Below are 15,170 nucleotides of genomic sequence, written 5' to 3'. Positions count from 1 at the left end.
ATAGAAGATTTAGGCTCACATCTCAAAATAAACTTAGGAACTGGATAATAAATCGCTCTCCGTGGCAAGGGGAAAAGCGACACTTTGAGCTTATGTCGCAATATGAAGAATAAATTGTCACATTATTTTTTGAATAATAAACCGTCACATTGGTTAAATATATATTGTCATGATTAGCGGCGTGCACATCACAAGGGGCGTAGACAAGCCCCATACTAGGGGGACACAGCGTGGGCGTGACGACCATGTATCTGGTCCATTTTTGCACTGTTCAGCACTAATTAGCCTTGATTGGTCTGATTGCTGCACACCACCACCACCTCATGGTCCTTAGGTTGTCGAATTTATTTTCTACAAACGTCATCTATATTACATTGTAATCCTCGCGCCACGGCGTTTTGCTCACACGCTCGATGGGAATCGGTGGCATCAACTGACAGCGACAAAAGAAATTAGAACGGGTGATTATAAAAGGTCAATTATGGTAACCTTGCACATTAGAGTATTTAACCAAAAACTACCACATTTCACGGACACGTGACAGAAAACTACCACTTTACGTTTTTGTGCGGAAAACTACCACTATTTGTCTAATCTTTGACTAAAAACTAACATGTCTGTAAAGTGCCCGATCCGCCTCTTATAAACGCCTTTCTGACAGGTGGGACCCACACGTCATCACCAACCTTCTTCTTCCTCCCCTCCTCTCTCTCTTTGGCATTTCAACGAACACCTTACCAGCAGTAGAGCCGCCGCGCTCGGAGCCGGCGGTTGACACATAGCAGAGAAATCCGCGACCCTGCGTGCCTGTTCCACCCTGCCACCGCCGCGCCGCCCGCCCGCCCCGGCGCACAGGCCGCACGCTCGCCGGCCGCGTCCACAACGCGCTCGTCTTCGCGGCGGGCGCCGTGTCGGCATTGCTCGTGCTCCTCTGCTTCTCCTCGCTGCTCGCGCCCACGCCCGTGCCCAACCTGGTCACGGGTCGGGTCGCTGCCTCCCCTTCCCCACCTCCTTCCCGCAGCAGGAGGACGCCGTCGGCGACGAGGAGAACCTGTACGCCAGAGTCACCATGGGCCCGCGCACGTTCTACGACGACGCAAAGCTCTCGTACGCCGTGGACCGGCTGGGCAGCGAGCAGTACCCACTACAGACGACTGCATCTCCCTGCTGCGGCTGATTCCTTGCCGCGTGGGGCTGCGGCGAATAGGAGCCGGGCCGCTACGGCGAGCGCGAGCAGCAGCCGCATGAAGACGGGGACTCCGCCGGAGCCGAGGTCTTTCGCGCGGAGGAGGAGGTCTTGGGCACGGCGGCAGCGGTGGGCGCTGCAAGCGACGGGCACGGCGAGCGGCGGCGCGGTGCGCGGCGGAACGGGCGAGCAGCAGCGGGTACAAACAGCGTTGACTAACGATGCCATCACTTAAATGTGGGCCAGGCCTGTCATAAGTGCGTTTAAAATGGATGAAGGCGCCGATTTACAGACATGGTAGTTTTTAGTCAAAGATTAGACAAATAGTGGTAGTTTTCCGTACAAAAACGTAAAGTGGTAGTTTTCTGTCACATGTCCGTAGTTTTTTTTTAAATACTCTGCACATTAAGGCTAACCATGCGTCCACATCGCTTATAGAATCTGAATTACTAGATGCTAACTAAAGGTGGGCAAATCGTGCACCCTTGTCTCTCCACAATACTAGCGTCTTGAGCCACCACTTGTCACCACCTAAGGATGCCAGCCAAATGACATCCAATCAAATTATTTAAAATTCTCCACGAGACTAGGCAAGACAAATATAACTCTTTTAGCTTCCCGTTAAAATTAGTTAATACGTTGGTGGTAACTAATTCTTCACGACTAGCTCTAGCTTTAGCAGTTTAAGTGGCACCATGATTGCATCGGACGTGGATGTTTTTGTCAGCAGCAATGGATGTATAATTGTATATCACTATCACTCGAGGAGTAGGGAAAGTGCGCATATGGTGGGGATGTGGCCATGCAATGCAATTTGCAATCGATATGATTTGGGCCAGGGTGAGGCTATGATCTACCTACGGTTAGGATCGATAGATCATCATCTCCATTACGTTACATTATTAAGAGTACTGTGGGGACCTCTCGATGTAGGAGTATGGAGAATTAGTGGGGGTCCATGATGCGAGCGCATTTATTTTAAGATGATGATTTTTATTTTATTTTATTTTAAGATGATGATGACAGTGATTTTTTTGTGCACGAGAGATCGGATCCAGATGATAACCGAAGGAGAGTCTTGTATGCTTGTTCAATAATTCTTCATAATTACACCGAATTTGAGATGACAACGTTGTCCACACTCCAGAGCATCATCGGCTACATATTTTTCTTATACGTATGGGAACCCATACGACGTTTGTGTGTGTGTGTGTACTGTAAGCTGAGTTTATTAGTGTCCTTTTATTTGTTTATTTATTCAGACAGTGTGTTTAATTTGTGTTGCAGGCTGTACGGTACATGCTGTCCTCGCTGGTGCCCCAGCACCCCATGTGGAGAGAGGAGCACACACGCACGGCACGACACGGCAGGGTACGGGGACGTACGTACGTACACACGCACGGGGCCGAGGAGAAAAAGACGGCTGATTTGCTGTCCCAGATTCGCACTTTGTTCATAAATAAGCAGGCGAATTCGCTGTGCAGACAGCAGTTGGTTTTTATTTTGTTTATTTTGCGGGAAAGACAGGCTAGACAGCAGCTGGTTTGCTAGCTGCCACGGGCTTTGCATCCACGGACAGCCAGAAATAGCGCGGAGCTGCGGACGCAGATGCACTTGCGCAACTGTACGAAAGCTGCATGGGTACGAAATTCTGAATTGTACTCCCTCCGTTCCTAAATATAAGTCTTTTTAGACATTTCAAATGGAATACAACATACAGATATATGTAGACATATTTTAGAGCGTAGATTCATTCATTTTGCTCCGTATGTAGTCACTTGGTGCAATCTCTAGAAAGACTTATATTTAGGAACGGAGGGAGTATATGAAACACTTCTTCCTCCGTTCCTGAATATGCTACACCTGCTACTGCATGGGAGTTTTGCAACATTGGGTTAGAGGGGAGGAGACCCACAGCGATGTTCGAAAAGGGATTAGTGGAGGGATTAACGCCGAAGATCTGTAGAAAAATCGTCTGAGGGTACAAAATTTTCGGACGTATGTTGTTCTCGAATCTAAGCGGCTAGTAACTTTCGGGCCTGGTACTTGTGTGAGGTAATATCACCCGAAGTCATAGAACTTGCACTTGATGTTCAATTTGGTGCTAGAATTTTAAAAATACGGATTTTTGGTCACGTAACTTGACAACGCGTGCAAATATAGTCACAAAATACGCATGCAGACGTATCAGGGTGTATGACCCCACCTGTCAATGAGTGATGTTGCTCGGCTGACTAACTTTTGCACAAAACACCATCATATTTTTTTATTTGCGGAAAAAGCCGACTGTTGTGTTGCATATAGGTACAAAAATTAACACACAAAATGGGTGAGCAGAGACTTAACTCGTGGCCAATGTTTACGACACAAGCCACTCCAGCCAACTCACCCTTCCCGTTTCTTATCTCATGTATGGATAGCAAACTTAGATTTATTGAACGTGGAACTTAAATGATTTTTTTTTTTTGCATCTATGAGGAATTGGTGTACATCTGCAGCCCATTTAAACTATTTTACTGGTCCTTTTATTACCTGAAATATGTAGAGGCCCGTACTGCTACAGTTGATTCCGTTAAGCAGGACCAGAAGTCATATTAGGTAGGTTGACACATTAAGATAAAATATAATGCCATCAACATAGTACTTACAAGTGGAGCAGTAAAACAATGGGAGTGATACTAATTGGCTAATTGCACATCAAGACGGTTTGACAGAGCTGTAAAACAGAGTGACATTTCAACAATCAAGTCGTGTTTTTGCTCCCTCTGTCACTCTGGCTGGCTGTCTGACAGTACATGCGTGTCTTTCAGAAGGGGGTTGCCATTGCCGGCTTATTTCTGCGGATACTGCGGCCCATTTTATACTTGCTATTTTCTAAAGCTATTTGTAAACGCCATTAACAAATTTATGTTCCAAGAATATTATACATACAAGCGATCATTATTAGTAAATAAAAACATTTAAATATACACATGCGTATTTATATAAACAATATTTAGTTAAACCGACATTGAAAATGTTTATTAAATAAATATGTTTAATGAATCCAAGAAAAATAACACACTCGAGGCTTATATTTAAATTATGCAAAATGATGGGTTCAAACATTTACTAAATATTCAAAATTATTCACTTGTGTATAATTTTTACTCATGACTTATATTCGAAAAATTATATAATTCAAATATTAGACACGATTGAATATTCATATCAATGTTTACATTTTAAATTATACAAAAGTTGAACTCTATAAATGCGAGAACAGTTATTGAAATGTTTGTAAAGTTAAAATAATATTTGTAATTTTATTTTTGAAATATTTATTTTAAATGATACAAAAAAATATAATTCATAAATTTTATTTAAATATATGAATATTTTTAAAATAATACATGAACAAATTTAAAAGTAGGTTATATCATTTGTACGTACAATATTTATAACACATATTTAGACATTATTTTTATTATTGTAATTATAGTTTACGTAATATTTACATATTTCCAGTATATTAAGACTAGTTATTCACCGTAGACGTGTATACGTGTAGGTTGTAGCGGCTAGAACGTCCTGTGTGCTACCCTTAGGTTGTTTGTTCGAGAGCTGGCGGTCACACTTTTTCCTGTTAATTTTCAATGTGTAATGACAGGCAGAACCCACTGCTCATAGGCACGAAAATAAATGTCATTTAAGCTCCACGTTCAATATATCTCAGTTTGTTATCCATATGGTTGGCTAGAGTGGCTTATGTCCTTAATTTGGGTCGTGTGTTCGAGTCCCGCCTCGCTGATATTTTAGTTAATTATCGTACCTATATGGGTTGGCCTTTCCTTCAAATAAAAAATAGTAAGGTTGTTTTGTGCAAAAATCAGTCGCGCGAACGCCATCACTCACTGACAGGTAGGCCCATACACCCTGATATGTCCGCATGCGTATTTTGTGACCGTATTTGCACGTGATGTTAAGTTAGATGACCACAAATCCGTATTTTTAAAGTTCTAGCACCAAACTGAACATCAAGCGCAAGTTTTATGACTTTTGGTGATATTACCTCTACCTGTGTACAATAACTTACTAGATCCGTTGTACTGTAAATGTAGTGTGTCGTCGGATTTGTTACAAGCAATACTTCCAAATAAAAATAAAGCGTTTTTACACATGTAGCTAAATGTATTGCCATGAGAAATGAAGTACCTTTGTGAGTTTAAACTTTAATTCAGTGTGTGTTTTGTTTTGGTGCCGATAGAGAGAGGAGCCTAGTCGCTATGGCCATGGCCATGGCCAGACAATCGTCGGTCATTCGGTGGTTAGCGATGCTTTGGCCAAAGGTGAATGAAATCGCAGTGCTTTTCATGTAAAAAAGCTTATTTCTGGCATTCTGATAAGCTGTTGTCTCCTATACTCGGCAAATAACGTTACGGACACAGGTAACACTGGACACGCATCAACGTGCAGCATTACGGTAACTGCCACTTCATGGACTGTGGAAGGTGTCTACACGAGCTAAATGGCATCAGAATCAGCCCATGTCAAACTCAAAAATACTAAGAATGGTCATGCGACCCGTTATTTTGGTAAGCTTCCACCGTCGAAACCTAGAACTGGAACTGCATCTCCTTGGTGTACCCAAGGTCATCTAGGTTTGCAGACATGGCTTTGTTCATCGGAGGAGGTCCGCATCTCAATACCTGAAACAAGGCAAAGAGCGTCGTATCAGTGTCTTGTTCGTCGGATGAAAAACATTTTGAACGTTTCACCGAGAACTGATGGTCTCAACGTTCACTGAAGGCCGGAGATTACCTGAATGTCCGCAGCAGGCGCTGGGCAGTGAGCTTGGATCATTTCCTTTGATACAAACCCAACACCACCATCCCAGACTTCAGGTGGCTGCACATGGAAAAAAAAGCCTATGGTGTAAGGTGCGTGCGAGGAACCTTGGCGTATTCAGTGAGGATTGCAGTAATCATATAGTGCATGAAAGTTGTTATGTGAGGATTCGGTGAGGATTGCAGTAATCATATAGTGCATGGAAGTTGTTATGCGAGGATTCAGTGAGGATTGCAGTAATCATATAGTGCATGAAAGTTGTTATGCGAGGATTCAGTAAGGATTGCAATAATCATATCAGTCAAGGCTAGAAATACATAAAGCGTCGGCCATGCTGTTTATAACAGGTCACGAGACAAAGCTTCAAACTTCATGACAGAATATTCACCTGATTCAAGACATAGTAGATCTTGAAGCGATCAGGATAGTTTTTAGCCATATTGTCCAGTTCTTCCTGCATGGATCGAAGAAAGAAGTGAACATCAGCACTCAAAACACAATACCATACTGGTACCATAGTAAATTGCATTCACCATAAAGAAGCAGTACTGTAAGCCTAATGACCTCCCCAAATGCAAGCACTAAGTATTAGGCCAACCTGTCATTTTCTTGTACAGGTCTAACCAGCAAAGAAATGGTATAACAAGATAAAATAAAATGAACTGTTGGCTAGTGTTTATGGCAGGACATCTCCATAAATCATTTATCACTTAGGAGTGAGAAATAGGGTCGCTAGCACATTATAGAAGAAAAATCCTTCTGGAAAAGGCGTGTATGAAATACAATTCACAATGATTGATCTTATGATATGTTTCTGTTCTTTGTGCCATGATACGTAAAAAGTTCCCTACACATAGATTCTTCCATTTCCAGGAAACATATATCCTCTATGTATCGACAATAGAACGAATTTGGAATGATAATCAGATCAAGTGCGAGTGAAGAACTGCAGCAAATTTAACAACAAAATCATACCAGCAGAAGAATGTCGTCATATGTGACATTAGCGTAGATCAAGTGAACTTTTGTATTGTCGTTTGGGTTCTCAAGAATTGCCCTTGTGACCTACAATAAGATAGCAAGATGCATTGCTCAGTACTAGCAGAAATGTTTCAAGTATTAACTGCAATGGAAGAACATTGGATCACATATTACTTGGAACATTGGCGTAATGCCTGATCCTCCAGCTATCATTCCAAATGCTCTCACTTGCCCAGGCTGGTACTTGAAACGGCCCTGCATTAGAGACAAACGCATTTAACCTCTGATTCGAACTGTCAACATGCATGGAATTGTGAGTTTACACATTTCTGTTAGCAAGTTTATGATCCGTACGGTGTTGTTTATGTTTCATGGAATTTGAAGATATAATAAAGATAAAAAGCAGAAAAAGACCACGAAAATGGCCAAATCCAGGAGATTCAGTACGGAACAATCAAGAACTAAGTACAATAAAAGGATAGACATACCTTTGGCCCCTTCACAGACATGTAGTCGCCAACCTTCATCTCACGAAAATGATGAGACATTCTTCCTTGGGGATACATCTGTATAATGAGAAGGAAAAGTGCAACAAAAAAACAAGAGGTGAATTCACAACACTATACACCCATAGAGGAATAGATTGATATTTCAAATAAAGATAATGGGACAAAATAATTCTAAAGAAAACAAATGGGACATGTTTACAACAAGTTACCTTTATAACAAGCTCAAAGTATCCAATATCAGAATCCAGTGTAGTAGGAGTATAAGGCTTGATTACTTCCTCACCAGTAGCATCCTGCCCTCTGCGGTCAGTTAACATAATACAGAAAACAATGGAATCAGAATATTCGACTCACTCCATGAACCAAAAAGAATGAACATTCAACTCAACCTCATAACTGTAGACCAGGATATGAGCAGTAAAAGTGTTCAAACCTGCAGCTTATATGTTGGCCAATTGGAAGGCCCAAAACTGAAGTAGGTGTCGGGAGAGCAAATTTGAACTTGGCCACGTTATGACTGATCTGTCTCTTCTGCACAAGTTTAAACTCTTTGAAGTTCTCAGCATCCAAGCAGCCTACAGAGAATAGCACATCCATTAATATTTATATTATACACAAACTTCAAAAGCAGTAATCTTGCTTTAATTTGAGCAAATAATTTTGTCCAGAGGGTAGCAAGTGTGAAAATGAATCACATAAAACAGTTTTAAAATCCCCTAGAATCTGCAGGGGCAGAAGCATGCGAACTAAATATCCGAATCATGCTGCAACTTTGGATGAGGCGTGAACATGAAGTCACTGTGGATTCAAATATATCAATATTATCTGTAGCAAACAACCTAAGTAAATGGCATCCACGGCATCTCTTCCAGGAGATCCACTCCCCTAGCCATCAGCAAAGCATCCTCGATCCACAGAAACCCACGCACTAGAGCTCGAACTATCTATCTGCACGGACTCGAGCGCGCGTACCCTTGGGTTTCTTGCTGCGGAGGAGGAGGAATCCGGCGCCGGCGGCCACGGCGACGACGGCGACCGCGACGGCCACCGTGGTCTCCGTGCTCTGCCCCTGCAGGAACTCCATAATCGGGCGGCGGGTCGCTCCCCCTCGTGGATTCGCGGCGGGTGAGGAGAGATGCGCGTGGGGTCCGGGAATTTATGAGTCTGGAGTGGGGGAGGGACGACGAGAGTGGTTGGTCGGGGGGGGGGGGGGGGGGGGGGTGGTGGTTTGGAGGAGGGAGACGGCGCGGTGGAGAAGAACGGGGTTTGGATGGAAAGTTTGGTTTCTCTCACATTGGAAACCGCGAATGTAAATGATCGGACGGTAGAGATAAGATGCCTACCCTACCTTTTTTCTTTTCTTTTCTTTTTAAAAAACCTCCAATCTATTCATCTCCAATCATGTCACTACAATAAACACCAAAAAAAATTACATCCAGATTCATAGATCATCTATTGACGACTATAAGGACTGAAGCGAGCCGAAGGCGCGCCGCCGTCATCGCCCCTTCCTAGCCGGAGCCGAGCAAAACTTGTAGTAGACAATCCGGGAGTCGTCGTGCTAAGACCCCATAGGAGCATCGCACCAGAACAACAATCGTTCATATGTTCGTTTTCCCATAAACCAAACGCAAGTCGGGGGAGCTTTGCGGGCACCCGGACCGCTGCCAGGCACACATTCGACACCCTGGTCCCCATTCTAAACCCTCTCCGTCGGAAAAACTATTTCCGCACATTCATGCCGGTCGGCATCACTCTAGAGCGGATGTGACTCCAAATTGATGCCGGTTAGAGCGCGACCAGACGAGCGGGCGGCGCCGCTTCAATGTCGACGCGACGACGAGAAATCTACTCCGGCCTCTGTGCCGCATTGAACCCGCCTTCTCGTGGCTTCCTGACCCTTTACCTCGCCTAGCCGCACCTATTTAAGTTGGCTCCGACGCCTTCCACACCGCACCACATCATTCCTTCTCATCTTCGCTCCCCTCCACTCCACACCGAACAACGTTGTCCATATCCACACCATGTCGAAGTCATGGTACCCCGCGCCGACAGGCGGCGAAGGGTACAGATCTCCCTTCGGATCTTGGCGCCATCGCTCCGGGGCCCTCTTCCCCTACGGTTGCCAGCTCCTCTGACAAGAAGGAGATCGTCACCTCCTCCGACGACAAGGAGGACCAGGCACCGCCGCAGCAGTCACGCATGCACGCAGAAGCGGCGGTCAGGAACGACGAGTACGTCCGTCAGATGGATCTCGGTCGCTCCGAGACAATGGTCCGACTCCGCCTTTGCCACCAGCACGTGTAAGGAGGAGCCGTCCTCGCCGCCTCTCCATCGTGTGAAGGGAGAGTGATGGCATGCAAGTGCACAGAGTTTAGTTGTATCCTTTTTAAAGTAAGAGTATGATACGTCCATTTTTGCATCATGTTTTTTTACTTTTATTTATAAATTTTTGGATCAATATTTCACTTTATGATGCAATTCTAATGTCTTTTCTCTCTTAATATGCAAGATACACATGAAGAGGGAAATTTCCGGCAGCTAGAATTCTAGACCTAAAATAGCTACAACAAAAAGATAGCTATTCTCCGGAGCTCCAAATGACCTGAAATTTTACAAAGGATTATTTTGAAATATATAAAAAAATACTAGAAGAAAGAAGTACCAGAGAAGAGTCACCATGGGCCCACAAGGCAGGGGACGTGCCCTAGTGCCTTGTGGGCCCCTCGTGCACCTTCCTGACTCTGTATTCCTCCCATATGCTTGTCCTGCAAGATAAACATTCATTATATATACTTCACGCTGTTTTGACCTCCGTATCGCAAGTTTCTCCTCTGTCCTTGTTTCGGGCTATTTTTCTCACATGATTTTGAGCTCCCGCGCATCATGTCTTCCTCCTCCTCCAACAACGTGGGGGCCGACGCTTGGTTGTTGAAGATAGAGCTGGAAAGAGAGCTAATATGGGAGATCATGATGGATGAAGGATCAGGAGATTCTATGGAGGTGCAACCCCCCACTTCGGAGCGAGGCACCCTGGTCGGCATCTCCACCACTCCTATCCATGTCAAGCTAGGAGGACTATGAGAAGCCAACCGTAACATGATGTGCCAAAGGGGCCTGCTCCAAGGAGGCCCCTAGGCAGGTTACATGGAAACAACTTTCACAACTTAATTCATAACTATGGGGTTGAGAATACTTCCCCCATGCATATACCTTCCAATTGGGATCATTGTTTTTAAGGCGTCTCTAAGGCGTCGCCTAGGGGACGCTTAGTCGTCAGGGCGCCCCGCGAGCTCAAGGCGTCCAGCTTGCCTTAGGTGCCGGCGTAAGGCGTCCGCCTTAACCTTTAGAGCGTCTGAGGCATCTGCTTAGTGATACGTCTCCAACGTATCTATATTTTTTTATTGTTCCGTGTTATCATATTATCTATTTTGGATGTTTTATATGCATTATTATGCTATTTTATATTATTTTTGGGACTAACTTATTAACCTAGAGCCCAGTGCCAGTTTCTGTTTTCTCCTTGTTTTTGAGTTTTGCAGAAAAGGAATACCAAACGGAGTCCAAACGAAATAAAACTTCACGATGATTTTTCTTGGACCCGAAGACACCCCGAGGACTTGGAGTCCAAGCCAGAAGAGCCACAAGGCGGCGACAAGGGTGGAGGGCGCGCCCCCTGCCTTGCGGCCCCCTCGGGGATCCCCTGACCTACCTCTTCGTCCTATATATTCACATATATTCCAGAACCCTCAGAAGCATCCACGAAAATACTTTTCCGCTGCCGCATGTCTCTGCCCTCGTTAGATCCCATCTGGAGGCCTTTTCCGGTACTCTGCCGGAGGGGGATTCGATCACGGAAGGCTTCTACATCAACCGTATTGCCCTACCGATGAAGCGTGAGTAGTTTACGTCAAACCTACGGGTCCATAGCTAGTAGCTAGATGGCTTCTTCTCTCTCTTTGATTCTCAATACCATGTTCTCCTCGATGTTCTTGGAGATCTATCCGATGTAATATTCTTTTGCGGTGTGTTTGTCGAGATCCGATGAATTGTGGATTTATGATTAGCTTATCTATGAATATTAGTTGAATCTTCTCTGAACTCTTATATGCATGATTTGATATCTTTGTATTTCTCTTCGAATTATCCGTTTGGTTTGGCCAACTAGATTGATTTTTCTTGTAATGGGAGAGGTGCTTAGCTTTGGGTTCAATCTTGCGTGATTTCCCCCAGTGACAAAGTAGGGGTAGCGAGACACGTATTGAATTGTTGCCATCGAGGATAAAAGATGGGGTTTTCATCATATTGCTTGAGGTAATTCCTCTACATCATGTCATCTTACTTAAGGCGTTACTCCGTTCTTTATGAACTTAATACTCTAGATGCATGCTGGATAGCTGTCGATGTGTGGAGTAATAGTAGTAGATGCAGGCAGGAGTCGGACTACTTTGACACGGACGTGATGCCTATATTTCATAACCATTGCCTTGGATATCATCATAACTTTGCGCTTTTCTATCAATTGCTCGACAGTAATTTGTTCACCCACCATACTATTTGCCTTCATGAGAGAAGCCTCTAGTGAAACCTATGCCCCCCGGGTCTATTTTCCATCATACTTGTTTCCGATCTACTATTTTGCAATCTTTTATTTTCAGATCTATAAACCAAAAAAACCCAAAAATATTGAGTTACCTTTTTGTTCTATATATCTCTATCAGATCTCACCTTTGCAATTGACCGTGAAGGGATTGACAACCCCTTTCTCGCATTGGGTGCAAGTGTTTGATTGTTTGTGCAGGTGCATCGTCTGGGGACTTGCTTGTACCTCCTACTGGATTGATACCTTGGTTCTCTAATTGAGGGAAATACTTATCTCTACTTTGTTGCATCACCCTTTCCTCTTCAAGGGAAAAACCAACGCAAGCTCAAGAAGTAGCAGGAAGAATTTCTAGCGCCGTTGCCGGGGAGGTCTACATCAAGCCTACCAAGTACCCATCATAAACTCTCATCTCTTGCATTACATTATTCGCCATTTGCCTCTCGTTTTCCTCTCCCCCACTTCTAAAACAATTTTCAAAAAAATACAAAAAGGTTTTCCTTTTTATTCGCCCTTCTTCCGTTCGTCTTTTCATTTGCCTTTTATTTGCTCGTGTGTTAGATTGCTTGCTTTAATTTGTCACGATCACTCAAGAGAACACCAAGTTGTGTGATTTTTCCAATACCAATAACAATGATTTTATTAGTACTCCGATTGCTCCCGCCACTAGTGCAGAATCTTATGAAATTAATGTCGTTTTGTTGAATCTTGTTATGAAAGAACAATTTTCCGGCCTTCCTAGTGAAGATGCCGCATCCCATCTAAACACTTTCGTTGAATTGTGTGATATGAAAAGAAGAAAGATGTGGATAATGATATTGTTAAATTGAAGCTATTTCCGTTCTCACTACGAGATCATGCTAAAACTTGGTTTTCATCTTTGCCTAAAAATAGTATTGATTCATGTAATAAGTGTAAGGATGCTTTTATTTCCAAGTATTTTCCTCCCGCTAAGATCATCTCCCTTAGGAATGATATTATGAATTTTAAGCAACTTGATCATGAACATGTTGCACAATCTTGGGAGAGGATGAAATTGATGATAATAAGTTGCCCTACTTATGGTTTAAGTTTATGGATGATTATACAAAAAAATTATGCCGAATTGAATTTTGCTTCTAGAAATCTTTTAGATTCGGCCGCGGGAGGCACTTGTATGGAAATCAAATTAGGAGAAGCTACTAAACTCCTAGATAATATTATGGCTAATTATTCTCAATGGCACACCGAAAGATCTTCTACTAGTAAAAAAGTGCATGCTATTGAAGAAATTAATGTTTTGAGTGGAAAGATGGATGAGCTTATGAAATTGTTTGCTAATAAGAGTGCTCCTATTGATCCTAATGATATACCTTTGTCCACTTTGACTGAGAATAATAATGAATCTATGGATGTGAATTTTGTTGGTAGGAACAATTTTGGTAATAATGCGTATAGAGGTAATTTCAATCCTAGGCCGTTTCCTAATAATTCCTCTAATAATTATGGTAATTCCTACAAAAATTCTTATGGAAATTATAATAAGATGCCCTCTGATCTTGAGAACAATATTAAAGAATTTATTAGTTCGCAAAATAATTTCAATGCTATGGTTGAAGAAAAATTGCTTAAGATTGATGATTTGGCTAGGAACGTGGATAGAATTTCTCTTGTGATTAATTCTTTGAAAATTAGATCTATTCCACCCAAGCATGATATTAATGAGTCTCTAAAAGCTATGAGAATTTCTATTGATGAATGTAAAGAAAGAACCGCTAGGATGTGTGCTAAGCGAGTTTGGTTTGTAAAAGCGTGTTCTTCTAGTTTTTGTGAAAATAATGATGAAGATGCTAAAGTGATTGATATGACTCCTATTGAATCTTTGTTTTCTAATATAAATCTTGATAAAGATGGGACTAGAGATGAGCCAACTTTAGTTAAAAGGCGTCCCAATGATTCGGAGTTTATAGATCTTGATGCAAAAATTGATAAAGTGGGATTGGAGAGGTCAAAACTTTAAGTAGAAAATGAACCCACTCTTTTGGACTTCAAGGATTTTAATTATTATAATTGATATTGATAGATTGTATTTCCTTGTTGCAATCCATGTTGAATTCTCCTGATGCTTATAATCAAAATAAAGCTTTTACTAAACATATTGTTGATGCTATGATGAAATCTTTTGAAGAAAAACTTGAGTTGGAAGTTTCTACTCCTAGAAAGCTTTATGATGAGTGGGAACCTACTATTAAGATTAAGATTAAATATGAGTGCTATGCTTTGTGTGATTTGGGTGCTAGCGTTTCCACGATTCCGAAAACTTTATGTGATGTGCTAGGTTTCCGTGAATTTGATGATTGTTCTTTAAATTTGCATCTTGCGGATTCCACTATCAAGAAACCTATGGGAAGGATTAATGATGTTCTTATTGTTGCAAATAGGAATTATGTGCCCGTAGATTTCATTGTTCTTGATATAGATTGCAATCCTACATGTCCTATTATTCTTGGTAGACCTTTCCTTAGAACGACTGATGCAATTATTGATATGAAAGAAGGAAACATTAGATTTCAATTTCTGTTAAGGAAGGGCATGTAAGACTTTCCTAGAAAGAAAAGTAAGTTTCCATATGAATCTATTATGAGAGCTATTTATGGATTGCATACCAAAGATGACAGTACCTAGATCTATTGCAATATGCCTAGCTAGGGGCGTTAAACAATAGCACTTGTTGGGAGGCAACCCAATTTTTTTTGTTCTTGCTTTTTTGTTTCTATTTTTTTGAATAAATTTACCATCTAGCCTCTGGTTAGATGTGTTTTTGTGTTTTAATTAGTGTTTGTGCCAAGTAAGACCTTTTGGGATGGCTTACGGTGATAGTTGATTTGATCTTGCTGAAAAACATAAACTTTTGCGCCCAGTAAAATAATTTTCACAATTCACCAAAGCATGCTTTTGATCTGATTTTTTTACAAAAGATTGATATACAAATTGCCCAGGATGTCCTAATTTTTCAGAATTTTTGGAATTACATAAGTGTACGAAGTTTCCTGATTACTACAGACTATTCTGTTTTTGACAAATTCTG

The 15,170-nt window shown here is 42.2% G+C and overlaps 1 protein-coding gene across 1 annotated transcript; it reads right to left on the bottom strand.

Moving 5' to 3' along the window:
* Nucleotides 1-5,533: 5,533 nt before the first annotated feature.
* LOC109767086 (NADH--cytochrome b5 reductase 1) lies at nucleotides 5,534-8,790 on the bottom strand. Its single transcript, XM_020325843.4, has 9 exons — nucleotides 8,476-8,790; nucleotides 7,937-8,078; nucleotides 7,713-7,803; nucleotides 7,483-7,560; nucleotides 7,169-7,249; nucleotides 6,989-7,078; nucleotides 6,402-6,467; nucleotides 5,987-6,073; nucleotides 5,534-5,874 (listed from the first exon to the last, which is right to left on the bottom strand). The coding sequence occupies exons 1-9, from the start codon at nucleotides 8,585-8,587 to the stop codon at nucleotides 5,782-5,784; spliced, it is 840 nt and encodes a 279-aa protein (XP_020181432.1). The 5' UTR covers nucleotides 8,588-8,790; the 3' UTR covers nucleotides 5,534-5,781.
* Between the last annotated feature and the right edge of the window lie 6,380 nt (nucleotides 8,791-15,170).

The sequence above is a fragment of the Aegilops tauschii genome, chromosome 1 (genome assembly GCF_002575655.3).
Source record: "Aegilops tauschii subsp. strangulata cultivar AL8/78 chromosome 1, Aet v6.0, whole genome shotgun sequence".
Taxonomy (NCBI): domain Eukaryota; kingdom Viridiplantae; phylum Streptophyta; class Magnoliopsida; order Poales; family Poaceae; genus Aegilops; species Aegilops tauschii.
This window is presented reverse-complemented; position numbering and strand designations above follow the sequence as displayed.